The following is a 22,974-nucleotide window of genomic DNA, read 5'->3' as shown; positions in this document are numbered from 1 at the left end:
TCAACAGTTCTACCAACTAACAAATCAAGCAGCAACCAACCAATTAATCATTCTACCAACCAACAATCTTCCAACCAACCAATCAAGCAACCAATCAACTAAAAAACCAATCAATCAACCAACAAACAATGAATCAACCAAACAACCAACTATCAAGGAACTAACTAATCAACAATTCTACCTACTACCAAATCAAGCAACAACCAACCAATCAACTAATCAATCAATCAATCAACTAATCAACCAATCAAGAAACCAACAAAACAACTAATCAACCAACCAGCCGATCAACCATTCAATCAAACGTAAAGCAACCCATCAATCAAATAACCAACCAACTAATCCAGCAATCAGCCATTCAAGTAAGCTACCAATCAATCAAGCAACGAATCAACTAATCAACCAACAAAACAACATGTCAACTAACCAGCCGACCAACCAATCAAGCAAGCAATCAACAAACCAATCAATTATTCTACCATCTAACAAATCAAATAGCAATCAATCAAATAACCAACCATTCAAGCAAACTACCAATCAACCAAGCAATCATTCAACCAACCAACTAATCAACCATTCAAGCAACCAACAAAACAACATATAAACTAACGAGACGACCAACCAATCAATCAATCAGTCAAGCAATCAATCAACCAAATTACCAACCAATCAAGTAATCAATCAACCAAATTACCAACCAATCAAGTAATCAATAAACAAAAAAGAAACCAACCAATCAACCATTCTTCCAACTAACAAATCAAACAGCAAAATATGCACCACACACCAACTAACCAAATAACCAATGAATCAATCAACTAACCAATCAAACAACCAACCATTCAAGCAAGCTACCAATCAACTTATTAACCAATCAACCAAGCAACCAACAAAACAATTAATCAACTAACCAGCCGACTAATCAATCAAGCAACCAACCAATCAACCAGTTAAGCAACCAACCAACAATTAATGTAAGCTACCAATCAACCAAGCAATCAAGCAACCAACCAACCAGCGAATCAACCAATTAAGCAACCAATCATTCTACAAACTAACAAATCAAGCAGCAACCCATAAACCAAATTACTAATCAATCAAACGACCATCCATTCAAGCATGCTACCAATCAACCAACCAACCAATAATCAAGCAACCAACCAACTAATCAATCAATCAAGCAACCAACCAATTATCCATCCAAGCAACCAATAAAACAACTAATCAACTAACCAGCCGACCAACTAATCAAGTAACCAATCAACCAACCTATCAGTCAAATAACCAACCAATCAACCAAATAACAAAACAACTAATCAACTAACCAGCCGACCAACAATCAATCAACCAACCAACTATCAACCATTCAACAGTTCTACCAACTAACAAATCAAGCAGCAACCAACCAATCAATCAATCATTCTACCAACTAACAAATCAATCAACCAACCAACTAATCTACCAATCAAGCAATCAACAAAACAACTAATCAACCCATCAAGCAACCGACCAACAATCAACCAACCAACTAATCAAGCAATCAACTAATCAACCAACCAATCAAGCAATCAATCAACTGAATAATTAACTAATCAACCATTCCAGCAAGCTACCAATCAACCAATCAAGCAACCAAACAATCAGCCATTCAAGCAACCAACAAAACAACTAATCAACTAACCAGCCGACCAACCAATCAATCAACCAGTCAAACAACCAATCAACCAAATAACCAACCAATCAAGCAACCAACCAACTGTGAAGTAACCAACCATTCAACAGTTCTACCAACTAACAAATCAAGCAGCAACCAACCAATTAATCATTCTACCAACCAACAATCAACCAACCAACCAATCAACTAAATAACCAATCAATCAACCAACAAACAATGAGCAAACAACCAACTAGCTATTAAACTGATCCAAAATTATTTATCAGATCGCTCACTGCAGGTAAACTATCAGAATTCTAAATATTTAGGACTTCTGCTAGATCAAAAATTAACTTTTAAAAATCACATTGAAGGCCTTCAAGCCAAATGTACCAAATATATTAAGTGTCTATATCCACTTATAAACGGAAAATCAAAACTTTGTTTTAAGAAAAAACTTTTGATTTACAAACAAATTTTTAGACCAGCCATGTTGTATGCTGTGCCAATATGGACTAGTTGCTGCAATACCAGAAAAAAGGCATTTCAGAGGATTGTTCCTCCTCGGACCACCACGATTACCAGATGGTCTTCCTTCAGTCCCTCCTCGGTGAGGTTGTGACATGTTCGTTTCAACAATTCATCCATTATATCTCAATCAAATTGAAATAAAATTATTTCAATGCATAATCATAGTGTAAACACAGGTTCAAATATACAATTAATTTTATTGCCATAGGATTGAAAAGAATACAGATGTTTAAACCTTTAGATATTAAGTCGCTCTGCTTTTTCTCTCACGGTACCTCACGGGGTGCATTTTAGGCCAAACTCAGCGTTCATATAACTTATATAGAAAGTTAAATATTGATTGTCCTGAGATTGTCCATATTTCACCACCAGAATCTAAAATTTAAAAAAATCATAATAAGTGTTAGAGGAAGAAGAAGAATGTTTAGAGAGACATCCAGGACTCGTAGGTGTAGTTGTAGTTCAACTGCTCTGTATAATTCAAATTAAATCATATTGAATTGTATCAAATTAAGTTATATACTCAGTTAAGTTGAAAACCGGCCTAAGACTAACGAAGTAAGGTTTTTCTCGTATTTAATACGTAAATTCAACTTCGCTTGTGGTGCGCTATAAACCTCTTTGCTTAATAATTAGATTATTACCACACCACTACCGAAGTTAGTTATAGCTTAACGCATTTGCCATTAACAATAATGAAGAAATTGAAAGAAACAGCTTTTGCCTACACTAACCGCATAGTTGTCCCATCTTTGCTGGGATTCCTATTCATATGGGACAGTTATGCGATTACAGGCAGACAACTGCTTATACAGAAGCGGAATATATTTCAAAGTTGGTATCAAAATATATTGCACTCTATTTGGGCTCATTCACAAAATACCTAACCCATCAAGGAGTGGGTGGGTACACAATATTGCGTTACAAAATGATACGGTTTGTCTAGGGCGTGGGTGGGTTTGTTTAGTTTTGTTACGGGTAAACATTTAAGATAATAAAATAATATAAAAAACTAATTTTCTAATTAAATTCAAATTTGATAGTATTATTATGTACTATGAATGAAGAGGAAGTTCACTGAAAAACCAATTTATCATTTATGTGAAATCTTAGTAAGACTTTATGCGTCACAGATGGGGGTGGGTGGGTATAGAGGAAATGTTACAAACAAGTCACGGAGGGGTGGGTGGGGGTTCAAATCTGTGTTTTTTTTGCGTTATGTAATTTGTGAATGAGCCATTTATCGTTCAACTTTATTTTAGTCCGCTGTTGTTAAAGTGCTAATTTAGTAACTTATATTGAATGCTAGAATATTTTGAATATGAACAAAGAGCACAAACTTACTCCATTATTCTTCCGGATAAAGTTGGCTTTCAATTTTGTGCATAGAACAAGTTTGATAAGAAGTTTAGTAGCAGCACCAGGACAGGCCTTCCTCTATCGTGCACATACTCACGACTACTGGCATCAGCATATGTCATACACCAATTCAAAGGAACAAAAGTACTCGATTTCGATAGAGGGCCAAATTCGATCACAAGAGCGCTGAGCCCCAACTTGGGATTTGATCTCCTCCGCCGGCCCCCGTTTCATCACCATTGGCTTCGTTGGCAGCTATTGGGAGTTTCTAGATTTCGTTACTGGTCCGCTTGCTTTGCTCCTCCCTCACGTATGGATTGCAGTAGAAGCAGAAGAGTTATCAAAGATAATCCTTTATCCTACTGCTCAAAGTACTGGAATCTCCAGGTTATTTATGTGACTCTGAGTCGCTCTCTTTCTGGATCACATTCTGCTTGATAATTTCTCGATCGCTTTGATTGAGCAGCAGTTACATTGACTAAACTTCGTAACCATAACGCCATCATGCTTACTGCCTGTTCCCTATCAGCTGTTCCCATCAGCCGGACTATTATTGTAGCCAATACAGAATCGACTCGTTCGGAGTAAAATGAATTAGAATGTTGAGTTTTTTTTCCATTCCTTGTCAGCAAGGAGCACGAGCTTTTCCATTTCTGAATCGTTTTCTGAAGATTAGAATAGAAGCAAATATATATAATCATGTAAAGCAATAGAATATTTTAAATCGAACTTACCTTGACCCGTGGGAAAAATATAGCTTTTGTCATCCGTCGTCAGGCTTAATTTTTTTTATCATACGTACTCCAAATCCCAAACAAGTGGTCCAAGGCTACTTTCACCGATACGGTTTTATTTCTCACACTTTACTATCTCGGGGATTCGTACATCAGGAGATACACTTTTCGTGTTGAATAATCTCTGTGGTGTAGTATTAACAGGACACAGATGTACTCTAGTGTTGAACAATCCAGGAAAGCTGACGTTTCGCACCACTATGCATAGCCATCAAATGAAAGGATTGGACTGGAAGGAAAAGGTCAGCAGCTTCTTATTTGTTGCCTCCAACCACGGCCCGTTGTCGCACTCGTTTGATCTGAAAGGATCGAAAATCTTATTGAAAAGTTTACTGTTTTGAAACACAACCGTGGAAAAATTGTGAAAGAATTGAATCATGAGAGGAAACAACCAGCGGATTCATTCAGAATTATATTCATGAGATGTTTACAGTATTTTCTGCAGCTTCTCACTTGTATGCGTTTCCCAAAGATTATCTTAAATCGCGGTACTGCTAATCTCGTATTAATTATTTGTGGATTTACTGAATTCTCGACTTAATTATAGAATAATGTGACCAGATAAATTTTGTGTGAACGCGGGACAAAAAAAAGTTCATAGTTTAATACGTTTTAGTAATACGCTTCAGTCAAATCTTTCAATTTTTGTTTGTTAGCAATGCTTAGTTTGCTAACTGTTTTATACTGGCTGTGCAGTGTTCATGTGCTAAGACAAGACAAGACAAGGCTTAGTTTGCTAACTGTTTGATAAACGGCTACTAATTTTAGAAGTCAAAGCTTTCTTCAAACGTTGATTTTGTAGCTCAATGTAGCTGCCATGGAATTTCGTATAATTTTAAAGTTTAGCGGTTACCTATCCGATAACTATAAAACTGTTGCAGCTATCGAATTACAGTTAAAAAGCGTTGCAATTAAATGAATTTCAGCTGTTGATCGTCTAGTGTACAGAATTTTGTTAGAATTTTTTGGAGCGATAGAAGCAATGATATCGAATCTCGAAAAAAATTTCCTGAATAACCTTAATAACTATTTCTAAAATACCTAACAAAAGTAGATACTGTGATTATTAATTAATTAGATCATATTTTCCTAAAAGTCTATTCTGGTTGAAGCTTTTGCCTTCAGGAATCAGGTCCACGGTTATTGTTCCAATTTAATTCCAAACAGGTGAGACTGAATAGATATCTGCTCAGAAAATTAAAAATTGCGTCCCATTTCAGATCGCTTGCGATTCTGGGGGGGGGGGAGCATCGTGCTTGAGTTTTGCATGCAGAATCGCATCGTTCCGCTTAATCGCCAAAAAGGATTTCGCTTCAAAGAGAACCAAAACCCAATAGAAGCGTATTTTATGTTACTTATGGATTTATTTTCCAATGTTTTAAGCAAAGAAAGTAAATTCGATTAATTCAACGGAGAATGATACGTAGAAATCAAGCAATGATTCAAACCACAAGTCCACAATTCTCTCTGCCATGAGTCGGGTGGTGTTTGACTCGCACTTGATTTGAACTTTGGATGAGATCTAAGAATTTGCGTTGATTATATTGCTTGATTCATTGCTTGATTGATTGGTAGCTTGCTTGAATGGCTGATTGCTGGATTCATTGATTGGTAGCTTAATTGGTTGGTTATTTGGTTGATGGGTTGCTTTACCGTTTGATTGAATGGTTGGTTGATTAGTTGTTTTGTTGGTTGGTTTCTTGATTGGTTGATCGGTTGATTGTTACTTGATTTGTTAGTTGGTAGAACTGTTGATTAGTTGGTTCCTTGATAGTTGGTTGGTTGCTAAATTGGTTGGTTGGTTGCTTCATTGTTTGTTGCTTGATTGGTTGGTTGATTGATAGAATGATTAATTGGTTGGTTGGTGCTTGATTTGTTAGTTGGTAGAACTGTTGAATGGTTGGTTGCTTGATTGGTTGGTTATTTGGTTGATTGGTTGATTGATTGGTTGGTCGACTGGTTAGTTGATTAGTTGTTTTGTTGGTTGCTTGAATGGCTGATTGGTTGTTTTGTTGATTGTTTGATTGGTAGATTAGTTGGTTGGTTGCATGATTATTGGTTGGTTGCTTGATTTGTTAGTTGGTAGAATGATTGATTGGTTGGTTGCTGCTTGATTTGCTGGTTGGTAGACCTATTGAATGGTTGATACTTGGTTGGTTGCTTCATTGTTGGTTGGTTGCTTGACTGGTTGATTGATTGTTGGTCGGCTGGTTAGTTGATTAGTTGTTTTGTTGGTTGCTTGAAAGGCTGATTGGTTGGTAGCTTGATTGTTTGGTTAGTTGCTTGTTTATTGGCTGGTTGCTTGATTGGTTGATTGGTTGACATCATCCGGAACAATGCCACTATAGCTGTGGAGGCACGCTTGCAGGCGTAATTGACGTGGCTACCAAAGGTGAGCTTATCGTCGATTATTACCCCCAAGAGTTTGATTGAGCGTTCAGAGGTGATCGTGCAGTTGCCTGCCCTTATCACCGCTTGCTGCTCCGACTTTCGGTTGTTAACAACAACCACCTCAGTCTTGTGGTGAGCCAGTTCTAACTTCCTGGAACTCATCCACTCCTCCACAATTGCGATCGAGTGGGCTGCAGTCAACTCCACCTCTTCGATCGATTCGCCGTAGACCTCCAGCGTAATATCGTCAGCGAAGCCGACGATTACCACGCCCACCGGGAACTTCAACCTCAAGACACCGTCGTACATGACGTTCCATAACACCGAACCCAGTATGGAACCTTGCGGAACCCCTGAGGTTATGTCAACACACTTCCGACCCGCCTCCGTGTCGTATACCAGTACTCGATTCTGGAAGTAGCTTCCGAGAATCTTGTACAGGTACTCGGGAATTCCAAGACGCAGGAGCGCATCTGCAATAACTGCCCAACTGGCACTATTGAAAGCAAGGATGTTAACGATCATTTAGTAGTTTGTCAATAACACATTCCAGAAGCTGAATTTCAAAATATGTTGTATGGTGGACTTCTAGTGTGAAGGTTTTTCTACAACTTTGACTAATGGTTCGTTATTAGAATTCAACTAATAACGGAGTTAGAGCGCTAGTTGCAGTAACTCAAACTAAATGATTGGAATTTTGTTATCATTTAGTCTAAGTTACTGAAACTATAGCTATAACTCCGTTACTAGTGGAATTCAAACAACGAACCATTAGGCAGAGTTGTAGAAAAACCTTCGTACTAGAAGTCCACCATACAAGATATTTTGAAATTCAGCTTCTGGAATGTGTTATTGACAAACTACTAAATGATCGAACGCAAATTACTGAATGATCGTTAACAACCTTGATTGAAAGCATTCCTCACGTCGAGAGTCACTACTGCACAATAGCGAACTCCCCTCCTCTTACGCTGGATAGCTATCTCCGCGGATTTGGTAACCGACAAGATAGCGTCTACGGTCGACTTACCCTTTCGGCAGCCAAACTGGTTACTCGATAGACCATCCGCACCCTCCGTGCGTATCAACAACCTGTTGAGGATGATCTTCTCGAGCACCTTCCCCGCCATATCAAGCAGGCATATTGGTCTATATGCCGACGGATTCAGCATTCATTCCCCCATTCAGCAACTGTCTGACACAGCAGTTGCTGGGCTGCATCACAGTGGTTCAGGTTTAGCTGCGTTACCTGCACTGTGATTTTGCAACACGCTTAAACGCCGGGCACTTCGAACCCCCCATGGGGTGCTTGCTGTTCGCAGCTTTGCTGGAACAGATCAAACAGTTGGGAGGGTTCGTGCAGCATTGTGCCTTATGTCCCTCCAATCCGCAGCGTCGACAGAGCTTGCTTCTGTCAGGGCCTTTGCAGTCCCATTGCTTGTGCCCCGGTTCCAGGCACTTGAAGCAAACTTCGGGTTGCTCGTATATGCCCACAGGGCATACCGACCACCCCACCTTGACGCTCCCTAACTTGACTACCTTGGAGGCGTCAGCTGCAGGTAGCCGAACCAATGCTACCTGTGTCCCTGCTGGACCTTTCCGTAGCCGAACGGCTGCGGTGGACGCCTCCACTTCACACTGTCGCCGCAGTGCCGTGACGAGCTCTTCGACTTCGGTGATCTCGTCCAGGTCTTTAACCCTTAGATTCATCTACGTCGTGAGTGCCCTCACCTTGACCGTCTCGCCTAGGACTTCCTCCGCCAACTTCTTGTAGGCGGCGCCCTTTTGCGAGACGCCCCGCTTTAGCTCGAGGATCATCTCGCCCGTCCGGGTACGTCTTGTTCGCCGAGTTCACCGAGCTTGACGTCACTCCTCATCGCCTTCAAGACGTCCGAGTACTTAGCCTCGTCCGTTTTGATGACTAGGGCATCGCCCCTGGAGCGATTGGCGCCTACCCTAGACTTTCTGCTACCCTCATTCGCCTGGGCCTTCATTTCGGCCCTTGACGTCTTCGGTTTCCTCTTATTCTTGACCAGGGTCCAGGAGGCGTCATCCCCCTCTATTTCCCTGGTCTGGGGCGGCTGAGTGCTCTCAGCCTGCCGTAACCCCTTACCACCGTCTTTCCTGGGTGGACGGACCTTTCCAGGTCCTTCCTCCCCGGTTTTGGAGGTACCTGGCCGGGGTTCGGCTTCCCAGCCCCACTACCCTTGTTCTGGGTAGTAACCCTCCGCGTTTTGGGGCGGCCCCAGGAGCTCATCCCCTGGAGACTGTCTCCCCGTTTTTGTGTCTGCTCCGTTGGAGCAGCCACCCCGACGTGCCCGCGAATACTTGAGCCTCGGTCTGGGCAGACTTTGTCACCACCGTCTTCGCTGGCACGTCCTCGGTCGATTCGACCTTGCCCAAATCCGCGAATTCTTGGGCCTCAGTCTGGGTAGACCTTGACTCCATGGATTTCACGGGTTCGCACTTGGCCGTCCCGACCGCCTTTTCCAGCTTGGCGTCCAACATCGACTTTCGAAGTTTCTGCAAGCTCCTCTTGAGGTCCTTACTGATATTATGCTTCGATGACGCAAAGTCGATGATGGCGTCCAGCTGTTCCGTCGCCACCTCGAAGGCCTCGAAAGCCTCGAAGGTGTGTATGTGTGTATGTATGTATGTGTGTGTGTGTGCGCAAAACTATGCAAAAATGTCACTCATTTTTCAGGCACTTATCCTTTACCGATTTGCTCACAACAAGTTGCATTCGACGCATAGTGCTGTCCCATTGTTTCCTATTGAAAATTGGCCGGATCGGACTATGGGCTCAGAAGTTATGGCCAAAATACTATTTTTTACTGCACGAGAAAGGCATCATCACCGCTAGGTGGTTTAATCTGGGTTTTTATCCGACTTTTCGGTTACATATATTGTACCTCTATCAAGGAGTTAACTAAGTCCGGTTTTATTGTTACATTGTCTTAGCATTTCCTAATAACTTAGTTAACTTAGCGACTTAGAATTCCTCTGATAATTTCTACGGGAATTCCTCCGGAAATTACTCTGGGAATTCCTCTTCTGAGGTGTATCTCCCGGAGGAGTTCCCGAAGGAACTGCCGGAGGAGCTCCCGTAAGAACTCTCGAAAGAATTTCAGGAGGAACTCCTAGAAGAATTCCTAGAGGACCTCCCGGAGGAACTCCCACAGAAACTTCGGAAGAACTTCAGGAAGAATTTCCATTTAAATTTCTGAAGAAAGCCTAAATGATTTTCTAAAAAAAGCCTGAATGAGTTCCTGGCAGAGCTACTGGTGGAATTCCCGAAGGAGCTCTCGGAGAAATTCTCGTAGGAACTTCCGGAGCAAGTTCAGAAGAAACTCCCGGGAGAATTTTCAAAGGAACCCCCGGAGGAAATGCCAGTGAAACTATCAGAAGAATCCTCGGAAAAAATCGTGGAAAATTCATCTTATAGACAAATCTCGTCTAGCTGAAACCTTTGAAGGGGTATATAGCTGGACCATCGTCATCGTCAGAGGACATCTCGGAGAATTCCCTGAGGAGCTCCCAGAGAAATTCTCGGAGGAGCTTCTGGGTGAATATCTATATAAATTCCTGAAGAAAACTAAATGAATTCCAGAAAGAAAGCCTGAATGAATTCCCAGAGGAAATTCTGGAGAATTTCCCGGAAGAATTTTCAGAGGAACCCCCGTAGGAACTGCCGATAGAACTACTGGAATAATTCTCGGAGGAAATCCTGGAGGAACTGCCGGATGGAACTCCTGGAAGAATTCCCGGAGGAGTTTTTGGAGAAACTCCTGGAGGATCTCCCAGTGGAAATCTTGATGTTTTCACCGGAATTCTGTCAGGATTACTTTGGGAATTAATCTAGGAACTCTTCCGAAAATTCATTGTCGGTATAATTTCTGTATAAATGTTCGGTGAAATTCCAGGAAAAATTCTTTGAAATTTTCACAAGAAATTATTTGAAACTTTCAGGGAAAATTTTATGGAATTTACACCAGAAATTCGAAGATTTTTTCGAAATTCTCAGGAATGTTTACTGGCAGTTGTGCGGAATTTCCAAGGAATAGTCTTAGGAACTTCACGGTGCAATTTATCAGAATTTTTTATGAGAAACAGCACGAAGAATTATCGGAAGAATTCCCTGCAGAACTTATAAAGGATCTCGTGTAAGATTTCTTGGAGTAAATAATGGTGAAATTTTTGGATTATTTCCCGGCGAAATTAATGGTGAAATTCCTGAAGACATTGCCGAAGAAGTTGCTGGAGGCATTCTTAAAGAATTCCTGATAGAACTTCGGATAGAATGACTGGAGCAATTGTCGAAGGAATTCCTGGAGGAAGCTTGCATATTGTTTTTTTTTCTCCCTTTTTGATAATAAATATTATTTCAGAGGGGATTTGTTTAGAAATTCAAATATCATTATTGTAGATCCAGTTGAAAACCGAACTGAGCTCTCGCGACAATCGCATTTTCTCTTTACTGTTTAATAAACGCACATCGCGAACGTTGCATTGTGGGCATGAATGCGTCACGTTTATTAGCGTTGCGTTCTAGTACAAAACGCTGACTTCAACGCCCAGCGCAACGTGCTATTGTGATCCAGCCTTTACTGATGGTTGTGGATTTCGTTTCAAAATTTTTGGAACTTAGAAGGAAATAGTACCAAGCACTAATATTCATGTGTTTTCATAAAACCACTATAAAACTACGAATTAGAAGACCCAAAAAGTTGCCCCCCGCCCCCCTGCTCGAAATCCTGGCTACGCCCATGGGCATTGAACCAATCCTTCCAATGGGTTGTACCGATCAACTTCCCAAAGAGATTGCCAAATCTATACAAAACACTTCCTTTTTTTGTTGCACTTTCAGCGACTTCTATGGTATATATATGCATCTATGGTATATATATTTCATGTACTGGAACTTTTACAGCCATTTATAATTCCGCACCATGATAACACAAAAATAACACGATATGAAAGCCTATTTCGATGAGTTTGAGGTTATGTTTTTAATTTTTAAGGTGTCCCCAAGTAACCACCAAGCATTAATTAATGCATGTAATCAATCACAGATCAGCATGTTAAATGCTAACTGCATTAGATCAGTTTTACCGATGTAAAGATGCATTTATTCATCGCCTGTCAAGCAACGATACACTAGTTCAGCGTTACGAATGCAGAAATGCATTACTTATGTTTTATTTCAACATGTCAAAGTAATGAAGCATTATTTCAATCGTAAAAGGGCCTTTTTCCACTTTAAGTCAACTTTAATGGCTGTATTATTTGCAAGCATATATAGCTCCATGGTTACTTGGGTCAGTTCTACCCCCATATAGAGTGTTCAGTTTGCCCCAACAGGTGAACATATTTAAAAACTGTTGGAAATATTGTAAAAATCAAGGAAACTTGTCACAAATGCATGCCAGAGCACTGTAAATAACAGAATGTTGCTATGGGATGACCAATAATTGAGAAATCATCTTCTATGGTAAAGTAAAGCTTATTTTATGGAAAGTGAAACTTATAATTTTTAATCATTTGGAAGACATTCTAACTTTTTTGTCAAATTTATGCGCTATGAAAATAAAACAATGGCTTCTACGCTATAAATTAGTTGTTTATGAAAGGATTATAGAGTTCGCTGCATTGAAAGTAGAAAATTGATTGAATTAACAAGAATATTGGGGGTGTCTAATCTGCCCCGGGTGTTCATAATGCACCCTGGTCCCCTACCCTGATAAAATAGAAAAAAAATACGGAGGGGCGTGCTTTTAAAGAAGGAATCATATCCTCCTTCAACTTAGACCGGGCAGATGCGAGCCTTCAAAGAATAAAACATGTCCTCCTTTACCTCAAGCAGGTGCCTGTGTAAAACTAAGAAATGACTGAATTCTGCCTTTTGAAATTCCGCCTTTCGTATTTCCGCCTTTTGTAATTACGCCTTATGATATATTCCGCCTTTTGTTACACGTATAAGAACGTCTGCCTTTCGAGATTCTGGCTTTTGTGATTCCGCCTTTCGTGTTTCCGCCTTTTGTTAGAGTCCCTAAGAATACACTTGAAAATGTAAATTTTTGCAGCATGTGCAAAATTATTATAAGATTTGAAGTTTATAAATAAGGTTTTGACACAAAAAGATCTACATATTTTAATTGAATATTGTGCACACATGTTTGTACTGATACAAATCTGAATTTAACAAACAAATATTTTTTTACAAAACCAGTCTCTATGGGGCAACATGGGCATACCTGCACAGAGCAAGATATCAGACCTGAATATGCGAACAAGTTCAAATTTCAGTTGCCAAATACAAGAATATTATCATCTATGTAAGATTCATTACGAAAAAATTACAACACCGCATTACTGCGATTGAAACAGAAAAAAATGACTATTGATCAATTAAAATATGGCTATTCAAACGGTGAATAGTGGCAAATCGGTTCGATCCGCTGTTGTGCGGTTTATTATTTTTATTTGGTATGGAATATACAACAGCGTACGAATATCATATCCTTCCATATTACCACACTTTTCTCTCCTAAAAACACGTTTTGGATGGGCGGCCTATACTGCCCCAAATGGTGGCTCATATTGCCCCGTATAGTCGGGAACACACATTAAAATCAATACATTTTCAAAAATGCATTCCAACAATTTCCAAACGCATTTTCACCATTCATCGACGTAATATGAAAGGTAACACTCCCTAGTATAAGTCAACTACATTTGAATGATGATTTGTTGAGCTTTTCAGCGCTTTTCGGAACGATTTCCTTGGGTGGCCCATATTGCCCCGATCACTCCTATATCAAATGGCAAAAACAATAAACTACCGTAGATAGACGCTGCAGCAACGAAAAAGTCTTTGATAACAAAAATTAAAATTAAACCTTTTTTCTAATTATTCTACAGTTCGTTATTCATCATCTTACCTTATGTGTTATCTGTGCCCTCATCCGCAACTCAGGCGATTCCTCCTCGGACCACTACGATTACCAGATGGTCTTCCTTCAGTCCCTCCTGAGGTTGAGGTTGTGACATGTTCGTTTCAACAATTCTGTCGAAAAATCGCATGGCGGGAATGAGTAGAGCACACCGGTTGCTTCCGTTTCCTTATTGAGTAAGGATATAACGCCGGCCGCTTCTTTCTGCTTCAGGTAGGACACGAGATTACGCAGTGGACGCGTCTGAACGCTGACATCATCCGATGATGCTACCGATGACGTCGATCCCGGCATGCCGAGGAAGATTGCGTGCGACGATGACGTCGATATGCGCTACTGCACATCTTCCAACTTGGGTTGATCGAGGCGTAGTAGCAGAGTAATACGAAGGTGGTGTTTACCTTCCTCGTCCTTCATCAGGCTGTCCACTATTTCGTTGTTTCCGTCCGTTAGGATTCACCATCGGCTCCTGATCGACGCCATTCATCATTGTCCCCGTGGTGCGGTGGGCCATCACTATGAAAATTGCCACGGAAACCACCACGCCCGCGGAATCCTCCTCTGCCGCGGAACGGTCTTCCACCCGAGCTTCCACCATAGCCGTACAATGAATTTTCCTCGTATGATGCACCACCTTCCGGATATTCGTAGTCGGGGGCGCGACGATACTCACCGCCTTCCTCAAAACCTCCACTGCGCTTTGAGAACGATGGTGTTGTTCCGTTATCAGCAAAATCGATACGAATACGACGATCCGGTGCCCCTAACGGGAATCCACGCATTTCCTTCACAGCAGCCGTAGCAGCATCAATAGAATCGTACAGAATGTAGGCCTGGGTGTCCCCTTTGTTATATTCGATCTTTTTGATGGCACCAAAACGGTCGAACTCACGCTCCAACTGAGTAACGAAACGAACAAACAACAAACGAACCGAAACGACGTCACAAGGTGAGGGAGAAAAACAAACAAACTGTCAAAACGTCAAGAGGGGTAAGTCAGCGCTCGTAAAATATTTATGTAATTCGTCACCCACGAGGGGTATTTTCTTCAAAATGAAGAAGAAGACATGGTGCCCGATTTTCTGATGGCTTTGTACCGGACCTTTCGGTCTATGTATTCGTCAATGGAAGTAGCTCCTGCACCCAGAAAATTAGTGACAGTCCAGCGAGGTCGTCACAACCCGGTTCCTTGGATCGAAAAGGTCTCTCCCTAACAGGAGAAACAAGTAGTTTCGAGGAATCACCAAGCCGGCGTGCATTTGCGAAAAACGTCTCCTCACACGGAGAAATAAGTAGCTCTTACACCCGAAACTCCAGTGACGACTGCGTCGACTTCGTCACAACACGGTTAGATGACTTTACCCATTAATGGGTACTATATTATTGTTGATATTATTCCCGTGAAAAATTCACCCATTTTCTTGAAAAAAGTCCACTACCCATTAAAATGGGTAGTGGACTTTTTTCAAGAAAATGGGTGAATTTTTCACGGTGGGAATAATATCAACAATAACATAGTACCCATTAATGGGTAAAGTCATCTAAAGGCGCCGTCAGACGTTGCAAGCAAATCACTCGCAACGAGCATTTTGCTCGCAGAAAGTGACAACTGTCAAAAAATTTCCTGTCTGACTACACTGAAAGTGATTGCATGCAAACAAATGACAACTCGTAAGCAAACGCTCGCTTGCAATGTGTGACTGCTAAGCGTTAAAAATTTTCAACTCGCAGAAACAAAATTGCGCTTGCTAGTGCAGCACTAGCAAATTTTTCGCTCGCAAAAGTGAAAACGTTTTCAGATGGCAGTGTCGCACTGCAAAAATAGGAATGAAATTCAATGAAATTAGATTTTGTGGCCGAAAAACAAGTTTTTCGTTTTTGTTTATATTTGCATGAGAGTAAATCTGTCATTTGCTTAAAGTAAAAATTGCTACGTGTAACTGCAATTGCGAGTGCTCTCAGAAATCATTCGCTCGCACGAGTGATTTGCTTGCAACGTCTGACGGAGCCTTAACATATGGGCTAACTGTCAAATTTGCCGTTTCCGTCGCCGTTCCGTTGTATTGCGTTTGGGGCTTAAGGGCCTGTTCAGATATTACGTAACGCAAAAAAAAAACGTTTTTATGAATTCCCCACCCCCTCGTATACAATATATTGCCGATTTCACCAATTTAAACCCGGATAAAAATGTACACTAATAAAAATCCACACATTTTTATTGGCAAAAATCTAAAGAAATTTACCAATAAATTTTATGTGTGCGTTAATAACCACCCGCTATGGGAGAATCCACATGAAGGTTATTAGTTAATAATGGTTATGTGCAAGCGAAATCCAGACGGAATGTTTACGGAAGGCCGTTTGAATTGAAATATTTTGAAGGAGATGACAGTAATGGGTCAAACACAATTGGTACGTTTGCGTGCGTTTTGACAGTTTTTCCATGGGAAAACTGTCAAAACGCACGCAAACGTATCAATTGTGTTTAGCCCATAAGACACATCACTTTACTGGACTATCAAATTTTATGGTGCTTAAGATAGTCTACGAGTACGTCCAAGGCGGAATTTTGATACTTTCGCCAGTATTAACAAAGGAACAAGTATTTATAATGGTCCTGATGCGTCTTCGCCTAAACCTCTGCTTCAAAACATTAGGCTACCTTTTTGAAATTGCAACCTCAACAATATATGTATATGGCAATATAGGTATATGGCAAATATGGATCAATAGGTCTGTGCCAAAACAAAGGAGAAAAACAAAAAAACAGCCCGCCCTATCATCATTGAAACGCAGTTTGAAAAAAATATATAGCCCAGGACATCCTGGCTACGATCTGGGGATGGGCTGCACAATAGGATGTCGAATAGCCTGCATTCCTACTAATTTTCCACTCGAAATATAATGTGAATATATTTGTTAAAAAGAATGTAAAACCCAAACTAAGTTTATTTTTATTTTTTCCCCAAATAATAACAATACTTTTCAATATAAGATCTAAAAAGAACATAACCACAATCTTCAATGTTTGGCTCCGGCACGAAAATATTGACTTTGACAACCAAAATCGATTCTCCTTGATATTGTCAATACGGTCAATACAGATGAAATCAAGAACATGTATGAACTTGTCTCAACTACACGTAAAAAAATTTAATGTTATTTATTATTAATATTTCTAATACCTTTTTGCCAAAGCAGGCGCTTAATAATAGGTATAAGAAAAAACTTATACATCGCATTAGTCACATACATTCCGAAGAGCTGAGCAGAATGGATACGTTTGCGTGCGTTTTGACAGTTTTACCATGGGAAAACTGTCAAAACGTACGCAAACGTATCCATTCTGCTCAGCTCTTTATACTTTTCATGAACTTATGAATGTTATTAGCTTTTTGATATTGGGTCATTCATTAGGTGGCATAATGAAGAGTATTTTCGAATGGTTTTTTGCCATAACATATAAGGTTATTTTTTTACGTGTACGTCGCTCGACTGAAACGTCGCTGGTCGCTGGTGACCCTTTCTAGTAAGTGCTCCAGCGACGCAGGCAAATTTAATGCGTCGCCGCAGCACCAAACTGGAAAGCGCTCGCTGGTTGAGCGACGCGACGGTTCAGCGACGTTCCAGCGATGACTCGCATAGACAATATTCTATCCGCACCACCCAGGTTTTAAAACGGATTTTTTTTCTGTGTACCTATACCACACTATTTTGTATCACTTCAGCTTAGCGTGCTCTGATTGAGAGAGTGTGACGGTGAAGAGAATTTTCTCTCACCGACACTGGAAGTTTTCCCGCGCTCGTTTTCCATCGCTGATGCTCCGCCGCGGACCGAAGCCGCAGCCGGCGCGCACGGAAACGTCTCGAACAAAGCAGTTTTATAAAACCAGATGCCGCCTTCCACTCGCTCACATTATACTACTGGACAGCAACGAGAGCAAACAGCTCGTCAAGAAAGTTCCAAGTTCCTGAAGTGCGATAGTGATTTTCCAAGAAGTGAGTGTGGAAAAGATTTTCATTCCGGAAAAAAAATTTAGTGATTCCTCGTGTGAAAAACATCAATAAACAAAGGTAAGTTTTTCCGACAGCGTGTGATTATGGTGATTGGGCGAGGAACTCCCGGAGTGGGAAATTGAATGAGTCATGCTTGCTGTTTGAGCAAAGTGTTGTCCGCATGGAAACAAAATGGCCTTCCTGTAAGGGTTTAAAAGCGTGTTTTTAGGTATTTTATTTGAAAGTCTCGACTTCTATCATAATTGCACGAAATTAGTGTAATCGAGGCTAATAAATCCCATATTGTCAAACGTGGATCGATTTAGATGCTTCCGTGAAAGAATTTTCTGGAACATCCTCCATTGTGAGGTGGAATACCTAACCTCATTTTGTTAGAATCGATTATTGACGGGCTGGAAAAAAGTGAATGATTAAGCGAATTGAACTTATATAATTTTTCCAATTACCATTTTCTAATATTGTTTACTTAACTTCGCATTTCTGCTTGTGTAAAATCAAGAAAATAAAATGAATCTCCATGTGGTTTGATAAAACTACTGCACTATCGTCACAATCCCTTTTATGGAAATGGCGATGGTACGGGTAGTTTCGAGAAGGTAAAGAATCACGATTTTTTGCTATGGGTTTGCATGATGCTCAGTTGAATTACAAGGTTTGCGGAAGCGTTTGCTGTCGGTAATTTATTACCGATTATATGGTCAGCCTTTGTTAAGGGTCGAAATAGTTAGCTTTGCATGTTCCATGTGGTTGACAGTGTGCAATCGTGGAAAGTGAGTAATGTTGGTGATGCAATATTGCTTAATATGCATATTGATGTTCTAGAAATTCACATTTCCTATTAAAAATACCTACATAAAAAACAGATAGCGGTTATGATGTCTTTCACGTTTATTGTATTTTACTTTTGTTCGGGTTCTATAAAACCGTATCGAGCAGATGGAGCTTTCTTCCTGGGTAAATGACTACATTGACAGTCGGGATATTTTTAATTTGGGACCGTCACGAAAAGAGGTCAGGAAGTAAGAGTCAATAACTCAGCAGTTTTTCAACGGATTCTGATGATTTTGGTCAGTTAGCTCTAAGATTTCATAACTATTGTAAACAACTGATTCAATGCATTTAATTATTGAAAATCCGATTTTCACTTTTACTTTAAATTGCATACATTTCGGCTATATTCATCCGCAATGAACATGCAAAAATAATAGAATTTTGCATCCTCTATCGAACTATCGTAATTCTACGTTCAATTTGCGATTGTGTCTTCAATACAACCTTCTACTTTTTTTTTTCTACAGTTAGCCACAGGTTGTAATACTGCGCATCTGTTTGGGAACAATGTGTACGTAGAATCCCGATTTTATCACCCTCAGCTAAATTTTGGGATGATGAAATAGAAAATAAGTCTAAATCGGAGAATTATTCAAGACTTTTTTTCCAAAGATTTTTTAGGAAGGAGTCAGCTTTGATAAAAAAAATCTAAAACACCTGACCTAGCCAAAATTTGATTGTTTTAAAATAATTTCACTACTTAAACACAGAATTATTGATTATTTTAGCAGTCTAATGAAATCATAGAGTTGTGCCAAATATTGCGATTTTTAGTTCAAACAATTCGATGAAAGTTAGAAGAAGGCAAAATTTGATATCAGCCATCATGGAAAAAAAACATAATTTTGATTTTTTAGAACTTGATTTAGATTAAATGGTAATGTTCAACACACAGCTTCTATGTTGATTGTGGTAACACACCCACATTCTTATTTTTGCGATTGTTTGATTGCTTCCATGAACGAACATATTTGCACATTTCACTTCGAGTCGGTCGTTCGTATTCAAATAAAAAAAACTACGTAAATGAGATTTCAGAGAATCATGTTATGAGTTCATTTCAACCATTTCAACAGAACAGTTGTCAATTGACTCATCGCGCCTCTATCCTTTATTCTACTTCCACAGATGGCGGCCAAGGCACCAGCAGTCGGTATTGATTTGGGTACCACCTACAGTTGCGTCGGTGTGTTCCAGCACGGCAAGGTCGAAATCATTGCCAACGACCAGGGCAACCGCACGACCCCGTCCTACGTGGCGTTCACCGATACGGAGCGTCTGATCGGAGATGCCGCCAAGAACCAGGTCGCCATGAACCCAACCAACACCATCTTCGATGCCAAGCGTCTGATCGGTCGCAAGTTCGACGATCCAGCCATCCAGGCCGATATGAAGCACTGGCCGTTCGATGTGGTCTCGGTCGAGGGCAAGCCAAAGATCCAGGTCGAATACAAGGGAGAAACCAAAAACTTCTTCCCAGAGGAAATCAGTTCCATGGTGCTGACCAAGATGAAGGAAACCGCCGAAGCCTACTTGGGCAAGACGGTGTCCAACGCCGTTGTGACAGTGCCTGCTTACTTCAATGATTCGCAGCGTCAGGCCACCAAGGATGCCGGTACCATCTCCGGATTGAACGTGCTGCGTATCATCAACGAACCGACAGCCGCTGCCATTGCCTACGGTCTGGACAAGAAGACCGCCGGTGAACGCAACGTTCTGATTTTCGATCTTGGTGGCGGTACCTTCGATGTGTCAATCCTGTCCATCGATGATGGTATCTTCGAGGTCAAGTCCACCGCCGGTGACACCCATCTTGGCGGTGAGGATTTCGACAATCGGTTGGTGAATCACTTCGCCCAGGAATTCAAGCGCAAGCACAAAAAGGATCTGTCGACAAACAAGCGTGCCCTGCGTCGTCTCCGTACGGCATGCGAACGCGCGAAGCGTACTCTATCTTCGTCGACCCAGGCCAGCATTGAAATCGACTCGCTGTTCGAGGGAACTGACTTCTACACCTCGATCACCCGTGCCCGTTTCGAAGAACTGAACGCTGATCTGTTCCGTTCCACTATGGAACCCGTCGAAAAGGCTATCCGCGATGCCAAGATGGACAAGGCTAGCATTCACGACATCGTCCTCGTCGGTGGATCCACTCGTATCCCCAAGGTACAGAAGCTCCTCCAGGACTTCTTCAACGGAAAGGAGTTGAACAAATCGATCAACCCCGACGAGGCCGTCGCCTATGGCGCAGCTGTCCAGGCTGCTATCCTGCACGGAGACAAATCGGAAGAAGTGCAGGATCTGCTGCTGCTTGACGTTACCCCACTGTCGCTCGGTATCGAAACTGCCGGAGGTGTCATGAGCGTTCTGATCAAGCGTAACACTACCATTCCAACCAAGCAGACCCAAACCTTCACCACCTACTCGGACAACCAACCCGGTGTGCTGATTCAGGTGTTCGAAGGTGAACGTGCCATGACCAAGGACAACAATCTGCTCGGCAAGTTTGAACTGTCCGGAATCCCACCAGCACCTCGCGGTGTACCCCAGATCGAGGTCACTTTCGATATCGATGCCAACGGTATTCTGAATGTGACTGCCTTGGAGAAGTCTACCAACAAGGAAAATAAGATCACCATCACCAACGACAAGGGTCGCCTTAGCAAGGAGGACATCGAACGCATGGTGAACGAAGCGGAGAAATACCGCTCCGAAGACGAGAAGCAGAAGGAAACCATTTCCGCCAAGAACGCTCTGGAGTCGTACTGCTTCAACATGAAGGCTACCATGGAGGATGACAAGCTGAAGGACAAGCTCAGCGATAGCGACAAGACACTCATCATGGACAAGTGCAACGACACCATCAAGTGGCTGGATGCCAATCAGTTGGCCGATAAGGAGGAATACGAACACCGTCAGAAGGAGCTGGAATCCGTCTGCAATCCCATCATCACCAAGCTGTACCAGAGTGCTGGTGGTGCCCCAGGAGGCATGCCTGGATTCCCAGGCGGTGCTCCAGGAGCCGGTGCTGGTGCTGCCCCCGGTGCCGGAACCGGATCCGGACCAACCATCGAGGAAGTCGACTAAGCGACTCGCCACCAATCTGCGTAGCAGCGGGAACTGACAAGAATAAAATGAATGAAAACGAGTAAAAAATTGAGCTATTTTTTTCCTTTTTTGTAGTCCGAAATCACTTCATCTGTGAGGAGCAGATATGATAAATAGCATGCATTCTATTTCTCTGGTTTCTATGGATTAGGTAGAGTGATAAGAATTTTGATTAGGGGAGGGGGTTGGTCGTGGGTTGAAAAACCTAGAAGAGAAATGCTTACCTTCAAAGGGAATAACAGTTGCAACACTTTTTAGGTTTGTCTCCATAATTCTAAAAAATTTATTTTACTATTCTTTTAATGGGTCCTTACCTTTTGATCTTAACTCAAGGTTCATTTTGGAGGGCTTTGGACATCTTCTTTTTCTTTTTCTATGGCTCTACTTTCCAACTGGAATTTGGCCGGCTTATGGCAATCCGCTGCCTATGCACGCAAGGCTAACTGGAGACCCCTTGGACATCTTATGTTCATGGAAATTAGGGTCCTATGCTTTTTGAATTGGATGGTCATGATTGATCTAGTAGGTACTTTAAAGTTTAAACTGTACTCGAACAACACCTCGTATTGAGGCTATTTTTGCGTGACATAATTTATGGACGTTCCCTTGATGCACTCCTTACTTGCCAGGAACCTCAACCGATCACCATTGATGATCAATATACATACATTTCCTAGGTATAATAATTTTAGTATCTTGTCAATAACACTTGCCTCCCACTAACATGTTCACGTGGTTCACGTAGACAATCCTTTAGCATTTAAAAATGTTAGAATCTGAAAATCTAACATTTTTCCAGCAATATATATCATTTTAACTAAAATTTTTGCTAAAAAAAATCGTCAAATAAAATTATTCCGATTTTGTCACTGTTCCGATTTTATCAACTGAAACTCACGGACCGTGTTGATAAAAAACGGAACATAGTTGTAAATTATTCGGGAAAAAATATGTTAAAGAACTATATACTTCGTTCGGATGGAATCGTGGAATGCGTCCATTTGGTAGTACAGTTATAATCCAGATTTTATCACCCCCTGATGAATTTTGGGGTGTTAAAATAGGGCATGTGACAAACACAAAAAGCAATAGAGGAAAAGACGGCTTCGGCAGGTTTTGTTCTATTATTGTCAGGGGGTTGACCAAATTATATAAAATTTGGCCACAATACTCTTTGATATGCGAAGAATGTTTAGGCCAAATTTGAGCATAATTAGTTCTAGAAAACCCCCAGACCTGAGAACAAAACCTGCCGAAGCTGCCATTTTCAATATTTCATTTCATTTTACATTTTCACATGAATCAGTTTATGGGTGGGAAAGGCAAAAAAATAAAC

At 41.1% G+C, this 22,974-nt stretch overlaps 1 protein-coding gene and 1 long non-coding RNA gene across 2 annotated transcripts; one reads left to right on the top strand and one right to left on the bottom strand.

The window, feature by feature from the left end:
• Nucleotides 1-2,362: 2,362 nt before the first annotated feature.
• On the bottom strand, nucleotides 2,363-3,580 carry LOC134226248 (uncharacterized). Its single transcript, XR_009983435.1, has 2 exons — nucleotides 3,530-3,580; nucleotides 2,363-2,560 (listed from the first exon to the last, which is right to left on the bottom strand). It is a non-coding gene; the product is annotated as an uncharacterized LOC134226248 (long non-coding RNA).
• Nucleotides 3,581-17,589: 14,009 nt separating this feature from the next.
• LOC134226245 (heat shock 70 kDa protein cognate 4) lies at nucleotides 17,590-21,690 on the top strand. The gene is made up of 2 exons (XM_062706890.1): nucleotides 17,590-17,756; nucleotides 19,659-21,690. Exon 2 carries the CDS (start codon nucleotides 19,659-19,661, stop codon nucleotides 21,615-21,617), a length of 1,959 nt encoding a protein of 652 aa, XP_062562874.1. The 5' UTR covers nucleotides 17,590-17,756; the 3' UTR covers nucleotides 21,618-21,690.
• Nucleotides 21,691-22,974: the final 1,284 nt, after the last annotated feature.

The sequence above is a fragment of the Armigeres subalbatus genome, chromosome 3 (genome assembly GCF_024139115.2).
Source record: "Armigeres subalbatus isolate Guangzhou_Male chromosome 3, GZ_Asu_2, whole genome shotgun sequence".
In the NCBI taxonomy this organism is placed as follows: Eukaryota; Metazoa; Arthropoda; class Insecta; order Diptera; family Culicidae; genus Armigeres; species Armigeres subalbatus.
Note: the sequence above shows the minus strand (reverse complement) of the source record. Positions and strands in the feature narration are given on the sequence as shown.